Source organism: Protopterus annectens, chromosome 6.part0, assembly GCF_019279795.1.
Source record: "Protopterus annectens isolate FY-2018-M chromosome 6.part0, PAN1.0, whole genome shotgun sequence".
Classification (NCBI taxonomy): domain Eukaryota; kingdom Metazoa; phylum Chordata; order Ceratodontiformes; family Protopteridae; genus Protopterus; species Protopterus annectens.
Genome location: NC_056737.1, coordinates 43,253,446 through 43,269,016, shown reverse-complemented (window position 1 = coordinate 43,269,016; position 15,571 = coordinate 43,253,446). Strand labels below are relative to the sequence as shown.

The 15,571-nt window shown below is 38.0% G+C and overlaps 1 protein-coding gene across 4 annotated transcripts in view; it reads left to right on the top strand.

The window, feature by feature from the left end:
• Window positions 1–15,571, top strand: part of LOC122804151 (pleckstrin homology domain-containing family G member 3-like) — a 1,602,862-nt gene that overhangs the window by 890,261 nt on the left and 697,030 nt on the right. For all 4 annotated transcript variants that reach the window (XM_044073839.1, XM_044073837.1, XM_044073836.1 and 1 more), the window contains one exon: window positions 14,149–14,280. In XM_044073839.1, the coding sequence (XP_043929774.1) occupies window positions 14,149–14,280 (132 nt within the window). The remainder of the gene's footprint in view (window positions 1–14,148; window positions 14,281–15,571) is intronic.

The window sequence follows — 15,571 nt, the reverse complement described above, 5'->3', positions numbered from 1 at the left end:
ATCTTGTAGGAAGCTGGTTCAGGAAAGGGTCAAGTTTAGATAAGCATGCTACTCGTTCACGGAAGTACTTCCACAATGTAGATCACCTGCAGTGTTGATGGGGGCAGACTATCCACGATGTAAACTGCAGTGATCTTTATCTGCCTTCTGCAGCTAGCCTGTAATCCAATTATGCAGTCTTTTTACTGGGTTGACTGCTAATATCTGGTCTTGTGTGCCACTATAGTGGAGACAAAACCAGAGAAATAACTGTTGTCGAAATAATTATAATTTTGAAAATAAATGCACTAAGGATATGTAAAGCCTTTAGCTCCCCACAACCCTGTCCATACAGATAACTTTTTGAGTACATAAGGATTTCTGCTTTTGCACACAGCGAGTGTGAACCTGCTTTGACTTTTTATTTCTTTAGGCTATTTGATCTGAAATTTTTAAAAAGCATTTGAAATAGTCTGAAGAGGATGTGCAGAGCTTCCTATCTAGTTTGTTGTGACTGCATGTGAATGTTGTCGTAAAGCAGCAGTTTTTACTTATTTATTCAATGTCTATCAGCAGTAAGTTGATTCTGATGATAGATAATGTCTGTTTTGCCCAACCAGGCGTACCACTTTTTTTTACATAACTTCATATCCTTAATAAACACTGTTTTATTTTTCCCCTTTCCTCATGAAGAGTTATTTTATGTATGTTCCATTCATTGCTGCACTTTAACACTAATGACTTTACTACCTCTTCAAGAAGGTTACTTTGGTCACCCACCATCTTTTCTGTGAAATAATACCTCTTGTATATACTCTCAGCTGGATACTGCATGCATTCTTGTTATCCATCCATCTACAACCCCTTTTTCCCATTTCTGTACATGGGTTCAGGGTGTCACTTCAACAGTGATAATCATCTAGAGCAATGGTTTACACTGACGGTTGGCTAGCCCTGCTGCAGTAGTTCTTCCGTACCACACACTTGCATACACACTCACACCTAAGGCCAATTTAGAGTATCCAGTCCAGCACCTACTGCATGTCTTTGGAATGTAGGAGGAAACTGGAGCACCCGGAGGAAACCCATGCAAAGACAAGGATGACAATCTACATGTTATCAGATGTAATTTTTCCCGAATGTGGTGCCCACTGAAAATATACCATTATCTCTAAGGTACTTAAATATGTCTTTACCCTAATGTTCTTTCTTTTCAAGATTATATGTATTTAGCTACTTTGGCTGTCTCTCTCATTGTTTTATCAGAGCAAGTGCTATATTGCTTTGTTGTGCTCCACTTGCATCTTGAGTTTTATAGAAGTGCATGTAGTACTCAGTGCGAAGCATCACTGACCTTTTTTTAAAGTGAGTTAAACTCATATATTTTATTAGTGTCTGCCTCTTCTTGTCGATCCCAAATTGGCAGAATAATCAGTTTTCATATTCCTGTACCATTGTAAGAATGATCAATATTTTCAGTTTGTAATATGTTATGTGTACACATCGTTGAGTTCTGAGCCGCGGTGGTACAGCAGTAGCGTTGTTGCCTCACAGCAAGAGGTATTCCTGTTCGATTCACGGCTGGAGTGCCTTCTGTGTGGAGTCTGCATGTCCTCCAGGTGGTCGAGTGGCCTCTGAAAGACATGCGTGAATGGGCGTGCCTTCGCTGAAGGTTGGGCGTCGGGCTGGCAACTCGGCACCATAAAAAATCTACTGCCAATCATTAGCAGACCAGAGTTCTGCTGTGGCGACCCCTAACCAGAAAAAGCCAAAAAGACAAGCAAACAAACACATCATTGAGTTCTGGAGGGAAAACATCTATAAGACGGTAAGTGCCATAAACATTCGGTATTAGCTAATACCAGTAGGCTGTTACATGCGTGATGCCAAGTGGGCACTTTGGTAACTAGGCTGTCTGCTTTCTAGTGTCATGTGGTATAGAAATTGCTGTTATAAAAGCTGTAACCCAGCACATACTTCACAGGCTGGAAATAATTGTTCTGTCAGTTGCATTGTTCAGTAAACCCATACTGCCTCACTAAATCCTGAGAAAAGATTCTACGAATATAGAGCCAGATCTATATTTGTGTAAGAAATGATACAACAGCTGTCTCATAATTTACTTTGGTGTACATCATAGAGCTATCCTTACTGGTGTTGCATGTAGTTGCAGAAACAATAAGAAACATTTTATTAGAACTATACATATTTACAAAGACTCATGAGTTTAACCTGTTAAATAATCATGTTCTTATACTCTTGCAGTCATAATGCTCATAATGCATGTCGTATTTGCAAACAATTATCTTCTTAAAGTTCTCCCTCTCCTCATGTCAATATTGTGTTGATTTAGCATTTTCAATAGCTTCTAAGCTCATTTTTAACTTTCAAGGGCCAGATAGACTCAAAATTAACCTTATTTTTAATTAATTATTTCTCAGACTAGCTTGCGTGTAAATTGTTGGCCAGCTTCTTAATTACCTGAGAACTAGCAGAGAATGGAGTGTGACCTGTCCTTAAAGAGGAATCAGTTCAAAGGTGTCAAACTTTCCCTTCTGACACCCAGTTGAACTATTCATTCCCCCTCCCAAAGGTAAGAACCTATGAGTCCAATCATTCCTATTGGTGGTGAGAGTCAGGTGCCAAGAATGATGACATCATCTGTTGCAAGGATGGTGATTTTGTTTTATTTAATCCCTTCCCACAGTAGCTTATATGCTACAGAATAGTTGCTACCAAGAGGCATGTGTGTGCTACCACAGTGCTAAATCTGCAGACCAAGTGGTGCCCAGACTAGGCTTTGTGCAGTGAGATATACACTTGTATTCCTGCAGGTGTTGCCAGTAGAGGCAGCTGAGCCCTCACCTCCCCAGGCTGATTGAGCTGGCATCAGCAGCTTTTTCACATCCTTCTGCTGCTCAATCTCTCTCTAGTACATATACTGCTAGTCAAACATAGGTCATCTGGGATGTAGTCAATAACCTATCCCTCTAAACCATTAGGGTGGACAAGTTTATTTTCATTTTGAACTCAAATTTGTTACTGTTCTTCTCCCCTACCGACTAACTAGTGGCTACATTTTGATTTCACATTCGTTGGAACTGCTAAGATCTAAAGCCTTTCTTTTATTGAGCTATTTCTTACATTAGCATGACTTTAAATTGCATGAGATTTTGGGATGAAGTATGGTATGATTTGTCCTTAAAGAATTAAAGTTTATTTTCATTTTGAAAACAAACCTGCCACGGACTCCTTGTGGTTGTGTCTTTTTTTTACACTAATGAAATTTCTAGCACCCTCTCATCAGTGCTTTATTCATGCTGAATAGCTATGCGGTCCATGACCTAAAGCGTTTGCCCTGTTGTTTTAATGCATTGATAATTGCTGGCACCCTTTCATCAGTGCTTTATTCATGCCGAATAGCTGTTTGGTCCATGGTCTACAGCATTTGCCCTGTTGTTTTAATGCATTGATAATTGTTATTTGGAGGTAGGGTTTACTAAAACTTATGAGTTACTGACACAAGGAAGTTTATTGCTTCAATGCATAGTGATATTTCACTTGTGTTTTATTTGCTATACAGCTTACTGATGACACTTGAGTTAGACAGGTTTAGGTGGATTGTAATCGATAAGTAAAGTAAAGAGAAAGTGAGGGTCACAAGAATGGTGAAAAAGGAGAGGTTGTACTAGAGATAGGGGAAAAGTTGGGCACTGTGTTAAGGTTGTGGGTAAAAGGTTTTCTCAGATATCTTTGGGCTGATAAAAGATGTGGGGTCTGTAGAAGAACGAAGATTTCTTGTGAGAATGTGGGATATAGAGGTACTAGTGGATCATCTTGTTAGTCAAGAAGGAACAAAGTGTGATGGGAGAGCAGGAAGCAACAAGGGGACAAGGGGCTAGGAAACAGAATGGGATGGGAAATGGAGGGAAGAAGGTGGAGGATAGAAAGATATAAGATAACAATGGGATGGAAAAATGCAAGATATATGAAGACTTGCAGACAGAATGGGATGGGAAAAAGTAGGTGGAAGAAATGCTGAGGATAGGAGAATGCACAGCAAGTACAGGCTAGTTGGGAAATAGGTAAGAAGGAAGAGTAGGTGGGAGAGGAAGCAAGAAAATAAATTACAAGCAGAATAAAATCAAAGTGGAAGGGCGGAGACTGGCAGTAGTTACAAGTGATAAAGGGGAATTAGAGTAAGATGTCACATGTATGAAACAACACTGGTGAGAGAAGAAGCAGAAGAGCAATCTTTGTGCTTGTCTTGCACAACAAATGAGTTTATTTACTTTAAACACTGTGTTCAATTTTCCGTAGGTTAAGTTGTTGTCATGAATTGCATTCATGGTTATGAGGCCTGCTTGTAGGAGTGGCCACTTTGTGACGTCTGCAGCTGCATGGAAACCAGTAATTATTTCAAATTAAAAGCTCATAGGTTCATAAGCTTATACTAAGTTAAGAAAGCTGTATTTCAACCATTGCACGTTTAACCAATAACACCACAATAGAAGAAAAAACTTTAAAGGTGGTGTTAAAATTTTTATTCTGATGAAGTTTCTCATTATGTGAAGAGACAAAAGTGCTTAATTCTGTGTATTTCTGTCAAATAAACTCACAACCTTGAGAGGCCTTCAGTGAGTCTGCCACCATAAATTGACACCTCTGTCCGGATCATATTTGAAGTGAGACAATGACTTTTCCTTCCTTAAATCTATAGGCAACATATTCTATGACCTATCAGCCCATGAATGAAAATAATTTTCTAAAAGATTAATTGTATGAGACACAACATTAGCCAATAAATAATTATTTCTTGTATTCATTAAATGCCCAGCTTTATTATTACCAGTCTTGAGTGGATATGAATCATCTATGTACCATTATCAAATCTTTACTAATAAACCTATAATTCTCAGTAAAAAAAAGACAATGTTCCCAGTCAAATATTGTAGTAATCTTGCTCTGTCAAACTTTTAATCTGTTTTGTAAAAAAATTTTTGTACTCTCTCTCTAATTTTCCTGATATATAGGTTGTTATAAATAATCAGTTTTATATAGCAACAACACCTTAGCATTTTTAGTAGAACTACTTCTAATTTCATTACCCAATTCATAGTAACATCACCTGATAACTCTCAATAGATTGGTTCCAGAATTAAGCTTATCATCAGTATTTATGACGAAAATTTTAATAACATTAGCTTTCTCCATTATTATTTCATTGCATAAGGATAGCAAGGATTATTAATACCAAAATGCATAAACCTAGTTTTCCTGATGTTAAACTTCATAACAGCTGAAATGCCTTATATTCCAACAAGTTCTGATAACAGTAAGCGTGTTTCAAACAACAGTCAGCAGCATGCCCCCTTTTATTCGGGTCTATATTAGATCACTGAACGCTTAAAAAAGTGAACGGTGATTGATCGAGCTTATGTAAGCGAAAGCTTACAATCTCGAACTGTCAGAACAGCGATTTTTTTCCTAGGGAAAAAAAATCGCTGTTCCAAAACACATACACACAACACAAGCACACCAGACAAACAGCAATCCACACATACACCTAAAATATGACACCTAACCCTACTCTAAAGTTATACACACACCACTAACTATCCACTTACCTTAACCCAAACCCTAAGGTCTGTCACTATCGCACACCCTAAGGTCCGTCACTATCGCACACTCACCTCACCCGCTCCCTAACCCTAACTCACCTAACCCACCCCAACCGTCACGTCCACACAGTCGCACACATACCTAACCTGCGCCCTAATCCTAACTCACCTAACCTGCCCTAACACTCACATCCATACAATCGCACACTTACCTGAACCCAACCCGTAACTTTCCACCACAGCGCTGAAAATAACAAAGCAACAGAAATGGACAACCAAATTCTTTCCCTAGGAAAAAATTTGGGTTTCTGTTGCTTCGATATTTTAAGCTTTCGCTTACATAAGTTCGATCAATCACCGTTCGCTTTTTTAAACGTTCGGTGATCTAATATAGACCCTTTTATTCTCCCTTTTCTGTCTCTCATACTACTTACATTCTCTTTTGCCAATCATCGAGCCTATCTAAAAATGCCTGATGATAATGCTGATCGTTAATCAAAGTTACCATTGAGCCAACCTTGGTTATCATCTGTGTATTTGTAAACCCATATGCCATAGGGAAACTAGACCATAAAAAACTAAACAAAATAAGTCCTAGAAATGAACCCTGAGGAACCTCACACTTAATCTTTCTCTTCTGAGATAGCATCCCTAACCTTCACATAACAAATCCGGTTTTCCAACCAACTTCTAACCCATCTTATCACAAAACCATTCACCTGGTATTCCTGTAATAATAGACTAGCTTAGTAGTATTACTGTTATTTATTCCTGTAATATGCCAACATCCTTGTATGTTGGACAGTATCAAAAGCATTACTCAAGTCCAAAAAAAAAAAAAATTCACCACCTTCTGGGCTTATATCAAGAATTCCCCAAACGATGCGTGGCCATAATGGCTAACTGAGAGCAGCAACTGCTGAAAACTCTGTGACTGAAAACTTTTCTCTGACAGAATATGTAATCAAAAAATTAAAATTTAAAGATACTTATTAGCTAACTTTATTCATTAATAGTCAGAGAAAAGATTTATAGCTTCAGGTTCTTCAGGTATTTTTTTCTGTCAGAATTTCAATTGTGTGGTTAAGAGAGAGGAGACTTCAACATGAGTCACTCAAGAAGTGGTACTCAGGATTCACTGCTTCTAGTAAAGTTGGTTAAGACTTTAATTTCCATTTTCTAATAATTGCTTTTTATTCAGCCACCATAATTACACTCAGCAAGGCTATAGTATGTCTAGGCAATTCCAATTTTTTATCATAGCACAAAAAAAAATTTCCTTAGTTACACCAGTTTGCTCACCCAGTATCTCCAACAGAGCAGTCTACAGGGAATCTTTAAAGTATGTCAACTCATTACGCTCCCAGAAAATATGTTCCCACTTACCTCTTTCTTCCCTGTCACACCTCCAACATTTGCTGTCTACCTGAGGAAAAGGTCTGTGGAGTATACTTGGGGTATAAAAATACCTATTTAAACACTTCCAAGCAAATATCTTAACTTTTCTAGACTTTGTTGCATATTTGGGAAACATACATACAGTGGATATAAAAAGTGTGCACACCCCTGTTAAAATTCCAGGTTTTTTTGATATAAAAAAATGAGACCAGAATAAATCATTTCAAAACTTTTCCCACCTTTAATGTGACCTATAACCTGTACAATGCAATTGAAAAACAAACAAATCTAATACTTTGTTGAAGCACCTTTTGATTTAATTACAATAGTCATGGTTTAGTATTGAAATGGGCCTGTATGAATCTGGATCTGATGGGTCGTTAACCTCTTTAGGTATTACAGCCACCACCGCTTTCTTCAAGGATGTTGGTTCTTCTCCTCCTATTAAAATACTGCTAAACAAAACCTTGCAGATCTTTATCAGTTTTTTCCCTCCTGGCTTCCAAGCATCCACAGGAATGCCAGCTATTCCTGGGGACTTTCCTATTGATTGGTTATACGTCATCATTTTATGTCATCTCCTCCTGTCCTAACTGTTAGTAATTGAGCCTCGTCTACATCTAACCTTGGTATATTTAATTCTTCCATAAACATTTCCATTTGTACCTTTTCTTGATCTTCTTATTTCTCAGCTTTATACGGACTTTAAAAACAAATTCCTGTATAGCCTGGATTCACTGCCAAGTAATTTGTCTGCTTAACATTTTTTGACAAACTTTGTATGAGACCTGCATGGACAAGTGTAAACAGATCCCTGAGCTTGTAGCTAGACTAGGAAAGTATGGTTTTCTGTCTATGTACATTAGATTAGGGGCAGTATTTGTACATAAAGAAAGGTGAGTAGAATTAGTAAACTCAAAGTTAGTTTCAGATGTAAGCACAGATTCTACTGAGAATGAATATCAACTTAATCAGTGTAGAACTGTGGAAAGTGAGCTCCATTGGTGCATCTGAGCTAGTCAGTACTGTAGCAGGGAATTTATGTAGGCATCAGGAGTCTGCTTGGAGACAGAACTCCAAACACAACACTGAATGCTTTCTTGCTTGCTTTGAATATACTTTGCATGTACTCCTGAATAAGAAAATCCTGCATCCTGACACCTTCAACGTGTAGAAAATGAACACTAATCCATGGAGGGACAGTCATGCTAGCACAGCCTTTGCATTTGTTTTCTGTTTTTCATTTCTCTTAACAACAGCTTTCTAATATTATTCTGAAGTATTCAGCTATGTTACTCTTTGTATAATGTGATCTACGTGCCCAGGACCATTAGCAACTAATGAAACTCTTTATTGCCACTTAGAATCCTCCCTGCACAATACAAACATAAAATCAGCTGTTCACATAATAGGCAGTTGTCTCAAAAATCAAAATAAAATATACAGTTAGAGATGAAATAAGTAGTACTAACATAGCCTTTGCAATTGTTCTCTGTGCCTCATTTCAGTAGGCAACTTTCTTGTAACTCTTTGAAAACTCAAAGTAAACCACTACTTACATCGTGACATGTATTATGGTTAAGTTCCACCCCAAGCCAACATACACGTTATGAGGATTATAATGAATCCTTGTTGCATTTCATATTTTAATTTCTAATACAATGTTGGGAATGGACCCCATTCCTGAGTCAGGTAATGGCTAAAGTTCATAAAATGAGTATTGTTTCTGTCTTTGATGTTACCCAAGAGTCCCCTTTCACCTCCTGCAATGTGCCCATAACTGCCGTCTCCTGTAATTCATATGGGGTTACATGTGCTGATAGCATATTTAAGTACAACTGTAAACTCTTTTTTTACTACACCCATTATTCCTACTACTGTTAGAACTGTCTTGAGAATCCTTCTTCCATATTTTTCTCATTTCTGCTTGCACATTCTGATATTTATGACTTTGATTCTCTGTGTGTGAGACAGTATAATCACTGGGTCCAGTAACTTCAATGATCAATGCAACTTTTGTCTTTTTATTAATGGACTGCTCTATCTGGTTTTCTCATGCCTATTTTTGGGCTGTTGGTAGTGGGTGAACCCATGTGATCTGCACTTCATCATTCTTTGTAATGCATTGTGGTTCATGTTCCCAATTCTTCTCAGCTGCACAGTCCCCAGTGCAACACTCTTGCTGCATTATTGTGCCTTTTAGTATAAAGGCCATCTTCCGTGAGTGTATCAAACCCAACAATAAGATGTGTGTCTGTTTCCATTTCTTTTTGTACAGAACGTGCTTTTGTCTGTTTCTCCCACCTTTTCAGTGGACTTTGTTAACCATTGTGTAAGTAGCCCACTGTCTTCGGCTGCCATTATTAGCCTTTCATCTTTTTGTTTCAATACATCTCTCCTTAACCATTCAAATCTTGGTCAATATGAAGTTGTTCATTTATGGTTTTTCCACTTTCCTTGGCTTCTCACCTGATCCTTCTTTTATTCATTCTTTTGTTTTTGCACACACTTTTGTTGCCTGATTTTTGTCTACATTTTGATTTCCATTCCCACTTGACCCTGAAATGCTTCTGTTAAACGAAGCAAAGATGCCATCTTAGACAACTTCTCCGCATATTCTAAAGCTTTCACTATATTTGGATCTGATGAGGTCAGCAGATATGTAATCTGTCCCACAATTGCTGATCTCAAATGTAATCAATTTTGAGGTGATCCGTACCTCGTTCAGAGTGAGAAATATAACCTTGGTATACCCTGAATTTTATATGTCATTCAGTAAGCATGAAGCATTTTTCCTGTTTTCATGTCTGATCAATCCAGTACTTTTTGGGGCCAGTTGATCACCCCAAAACTGTACGATAGAACAAGAAGAGCAAATTGATTTATAGCTTGGACTTTATTCTTAGATGTTTAGGTAGTTTTCAATGTCAGTTTTCGTCTTCTGAAGTATTCCTTAGTGAGCTTTATTCAGAGTTGTTCATGTTTTGTTGTGAAGACCTATTCCCAAATATTTATACACTCCCTGCTACTCAAGTTCCTTTATATCACATTCCTGTCCCAGCATGACATTTTCTTTGTGCTCCAGGTTTCCTGTTTAAAAATGTTGCTTTTGCACATTTTTTAAGACCAAATTTCATTCTTATATCATCTGTGAACGTTTTAATCATTTGTAATTGTGCTTTTAACTCCTTATCTGATGAATTATACAGTTTTAAGTCATCCACAAAAAGTAGATGAGAAATCTTTAAACAAGGCTGTTTTCTGGAAGCCAAGTTGTAACCAGAGCCTAATCCATTAAGTAAACAGTTCAGTGGCTCAAGGGCAAGACAAAACAGCAGCGGTAATCAGGAATTACCCTGGAATATCTCCCCTTTGAATTTTATCCCTGGAGTAATAATTTGTCCTTTGTCATAGTTCAACCACAAAGTGATTTCACACTGCTTCATGGTTGCTGTAATATAATTGATTGATGTAGGGAATATCTTGTATATCTGCAAGCATTTTTTATCCATGAATGTGGGATGCTGACTAATGCATTCTTGTAATCAGTCTCCCCGTACCATTCTTATATTCTTCCCCATTTTATTATTCTCTGTTATGGCTTTATTTAGCAGCAAATGATCCTTTGTTTCATATGACTTTCTTTTGTTACCCTTTTATTCTTTTGCCATAACAGAGTTTTTTTTCTAAATGACTATTAACTCTGTCTGCATCAGTTCTACCATATAGTTTGTATAATATCGGAAGGCAAGTTATTGCTGTATAGTTCTTAGGATGGTTTGCAGGTTCACACTTAAGGAGGAGTATTATTTTACTTTTGTTAACCAGGTTGGTGTAGGGATGTACTTATAAGTAATTCTTAGTTAGGGCTAAATCTTTATGTAAAGATGTTAATGCCTTTAGACAGACGTTAGATAGCTGCTTTTCTTAATTTTGTCTCAATTTCTCTGGCTGTTACTTCATCCCATTTCATATCTTCTATGTTAGAGCTCCTTACTGTTTCTTTCAGTTCTTCTCTCCATTCAGGATCTTTGTTATGTGCAACAAGGTCTTCATAATACTTCTCCAAAATGTGACTGTTTCTTCTTTTTTTTGGTAGTGTTTCTGTTCCTTTTGTTTTTTTTCTCCAGTTATCTATAAAAATCTTTTTAGATTATCAATGAATTGCTTATTTTGTGCTTTGCCATTATATTAATAAGTTTATATTAAGTACTAGGCTAGCTGCCATTGATGGCCATTTTAAGCCCAGCGAGTTTCCCTTTTGGTGCTCAAATTAACCTATTCCATTTGGTTAGAGATTAACTTTACCCATCCCATGGTCAATAATTATATATTACCCATAATGAGCATAACTGGGATCTTACCGTAGATAAATTGAGGGGACACGTGCATGGGATAAAGCACTTAGGAGTTTCCTGTGTCCATTAGTAGTACGGGGGCAGTCCTGGTGTAAATTTTCTGTTTCCCATCAATAGGTCCAAGTTGCACTCGAGAATGGACAGGGTGGACTTTGTTTTATGTGGATGGGAGTTTGTTCCAGAGCAACGGTATCTTCTATGAGATATACCTGTCCCTCCAAACCATTCTGTTGATGTTGCAGAGGAGGTTTATATCGCTAGACTGAGTATTTCTGCTGCCATTTAACTTGCTGCTGTGCAGTAAATCCATCATTATTGGGTTGAAAGATGCCTTGTATGCCAGACACAGGTCACCTCTTAGCAGTTTGTAGGATACCGAGTATAGTGACAGGGTTTTGAGTCAGTCAGTGTAAGATGTTGTTTAGGTCTTGTATCCTTTTAGTAAAATATCTCTGTGGGAGTTCCAGGTATTGAATGTGTCTGGACAGATACATGCCAAATGGGGGTATTTAATTCAATGACTGGTCTAATGAAGGCAGAATAAATGGGTAATCTGCATACCTTCTAAGTTTTTCTATCTGTGCTTATGTTTTTAGTGTAATAAAACTCTACTGCCAATCATTAGCGGACCGGAGTTCCGCTGTGGTGACCCCTAACCGAGAAAAGCCGAAAGATACAAACAGACACAAACATTGGAAATAGTATATGAAAATCTTGGACTGTTTTGAAATTGTGCATTGCTTTTACCACGTCTATCTCTCTAAGTTATTTTAATCCACGGTGGTGCAACGGTAGCATTGTTGCCTCACAGCAAGAGGTTCTCACGTTCAGTTCTCGGCTGGAGTGCGGAGAGTGCCTTCTGTGTGGAGTCTGCATGTCCTCCCTGAGGTCGAGTGGCATTCCGTAAGACATGCGTGAATGGGCGTGCCTTCGTTGAAGGTTGGGCATCGAGCTGGCAACTCGGCACCATAAAAATCTACTGCCAATCATTAGCAGACTGGAGTTCCTCTGTGGTCGACCCCTAACCGAGAAAAGCCGAAAGACAAACAACATCTTTCTAAGTTATTTTAGGTGATCTTTGTTTCCTCTTTTCTGTATTTTTCTAATGGTGATACTTTTTGTCTTAACTGCTTTATAGTTTTCTCTATTCGATGCCGCCATGGTGGCATTTGACTTGTTTCCTTTCTTTGCTTTGTTTTTGTGGGAATACTTTTTCCGTTATTAGTTTAGCTACTCAGAAATGTATTCTGTTATATCATATGAATTTTTCTTAATACTCCTGATTACTGTGTTCACCTGTGGTCTCTGACATTTTGGGTCTTATCTATTTTCTGTAATCTATTTATGTCATCTATCTTAATGTGCCTGTCCATCTCTATTAAATCAAGCAGGTCTTCCCTTAAATCATTTTCTTCTGGATTGAGAGCATCGTCCTTGCTGTTTCTTGTGAATATTGTGCAGAAAGTTCCAGAAAATGTTCCTGTGATATATTCTGTTCAGATGCACCCTCCTCCTGCTGCTGATTCTTCATATGGACACTTAGTGGCCCATTACTCCATAACATTACCTGTGTCAGAGTTTCCACTGTTTCCTGCTCCTTCCCTTGATGTGCATCTTCAGGTGGACTTTTGTATTTGTCTCCTACAGAAGGCCCCTAGAGCATCACCATGTGGCAAATCTTCAGATGTCTCATGCTTCACTTGTTGCTCCTTAATCTGGGGATCCATTATTCTATCATGCTGCCACATTTCACATTGGATTCTCTGCACTAAATCCCTCTCTTGTACCTTACAAGTTTTCTTTTCAGCATTTCCTCTTTATTTTCTTATTTTTTGTATTGTGAAGTTTTCCATATCTGGATGCCAAATATCTTTTGTGCTACTTTTCTTGTATTGATTAGTTTTGTTTTCCCCTTTACATAAATATTGCCCCATCTGTTTTTCTTTTTCATGGCCATGTTTCTTGCCAGTGTGGATTGTGATGTGTGCACATGGAACAAATTTTACCCTGTTTAAATTGGCATACCAGACTTGTATGATGGTATACTGTTTAGTCCTTTGGGAATATGTATCACTAATTCATAGATTCATAGATTCATAGATTAGTACTAGGCTAACTGCCCTTGCAAGCCATTTTAAGCCTAGCCAAGTATCCCCTGTGAGATTCAAACCCTGTACCTTGTGTTTATAAGGCAAACACTTTAACCATTAGGCCACCCTCCCACATACTTCTCATACTACTGTGATACAGTAGGTGAATAGGATATTTTATACTTTAAACCAGTGAAAATGTATTTGGCAGGCATTTCACAATCTTTGGTGATTTGTGTACCAGGTTTTGAATATTATGCATAATGAAGTTGCTTCTGAGCCTTTAAATGCCCTGAGAGGATGGCCACATACATTTCTTGAAATATTAGGAAGTGCGGTCTCTGTTGGAATATTTTGGGATTTACGTGGTGCTGCTTCTTACGTAAATGACTAACTGCACACTGTGTGAACTTGTGCATACACTAGGGAATAAAAAAGTCGCAGTGATAGAATCTTCAGATTTAGTTCATTTTTCAGCATGATATGAGGACAAGCCAAGGAGACACTAGTTCAAGAAGAGTTATGAAATGTGGAGATACTATGCAAGTGTTTCTTCTTTCTGTAAATCCAAGAATGGTGTTAGTGGTCTCATTTATGAGGGGTGTCATTAACTTTACTGCATAATTATCTGCTGCGTATAGCAACTTGTGGAATCACAGCTGAAAAGTAATGACTGCTCCTTTCTTGTCATTTTTCCTGAAGGAAATTGCAAATCATTTTAATCATGAGCGTGGTGGCTATGATGTAGTAGAGGAAGCTATTGCAACAATGACCGAAGTAGCTTGGTACATCAATGATATGAAAAGGAAACATGAACATGCCATACGTCTCCAGGTAAATCATATACAATTTTTGACTTTGACAGAATTAAATGAGATGAATTACTTCTCCAGGCATAGCATACTAATTAAGATATTAAAAATGTGTTGTACTCTTCTGTTTTATTTTACATGATGTTTTCAATTGGAGTGTAAAGATGATAAATTGGAAAAACATGGAGACCACAAATATGCTTCTGAAACAAATTACATTCACCTAGAAGCACTAATCACACACAGTCTTTTACATTTAATCATACGTGCATCCATTCCTAGCTGTTATCACCCACACCCATTCCTAACTAATCACTGTGTGAATTTCTCTTATGCTTCAAACAAGCCGCAATCATTTCAGTTTCTAAAAAATCCTGTATAACAGGACTAAATGATTACAGGCCTGTTGCTTTGACATCAGTTGTCATGAAGACTGTTGAGAAGTTGGTGTTAGCTCACTGGAAGAATATTACAACTCCCTCGTTGAACCCCCTTCAGTTTACTTATCGAGAGAACTGGCTAGTGGATGCTGCAGTTAATATGGGCCTACACTATATCTTGCAACACCTTGACAACCCAGGGACATTTGCTTTGCAAGGATTCTGTTTGTCGACTTCAGCTCTGCATTTAATACAATAATTCCAGAACTTATTCAATTGAAACTCTCCCAGCTTTCCGTTCCTGCCTCCACCTGTCAATGGATCACCAATTTTCTAACCAATAAGAAGCAGCAGGTGAAACTGGGGAAATTTACATCTAGCTATCGCACGATCGATACAGGTGCTGCCCCCCAGGGATGTGTGCTCTCCCCACTGCTATTCTCCCTGTACACTAATGACTGCACCTCTAAGGGCTCCTCTGTCAAACTTATTAAATATGCGGATGATACAGCCATCATTGGGCTCATCAAGAATGGTGATGAGTCTGCATACAGACAGGAGGTTGAGCAGCTGACCCTTTGGTGTAGTCAGAATAATCTAGAGCTGAACACTCTTAAAACTGTGGAGATGACAGTGGACTTTAAGAGTGGTACTACAGTATTATCCCATCCTCTTTATATTTAATACTGCTGTATCAGTTGTGGAAACCTTCAAGTTTTTCAGATCTATAATCTCCCAGGACTTGGAAGTGGGCGACCAATGTAGGGTCCATCATACAAAAAGCACAACAATGAATGTACTTTCTACGACAGCTGAGGAAGTTTAACATCCCACAGGAACTGTTGATTCAGTTCTACACAGCAGTCATTGAGTCTGTTCTCAGCTCATCTGTAACAGTGTAGTTTGGATCTCTGTCTAATCATGACAAAAATA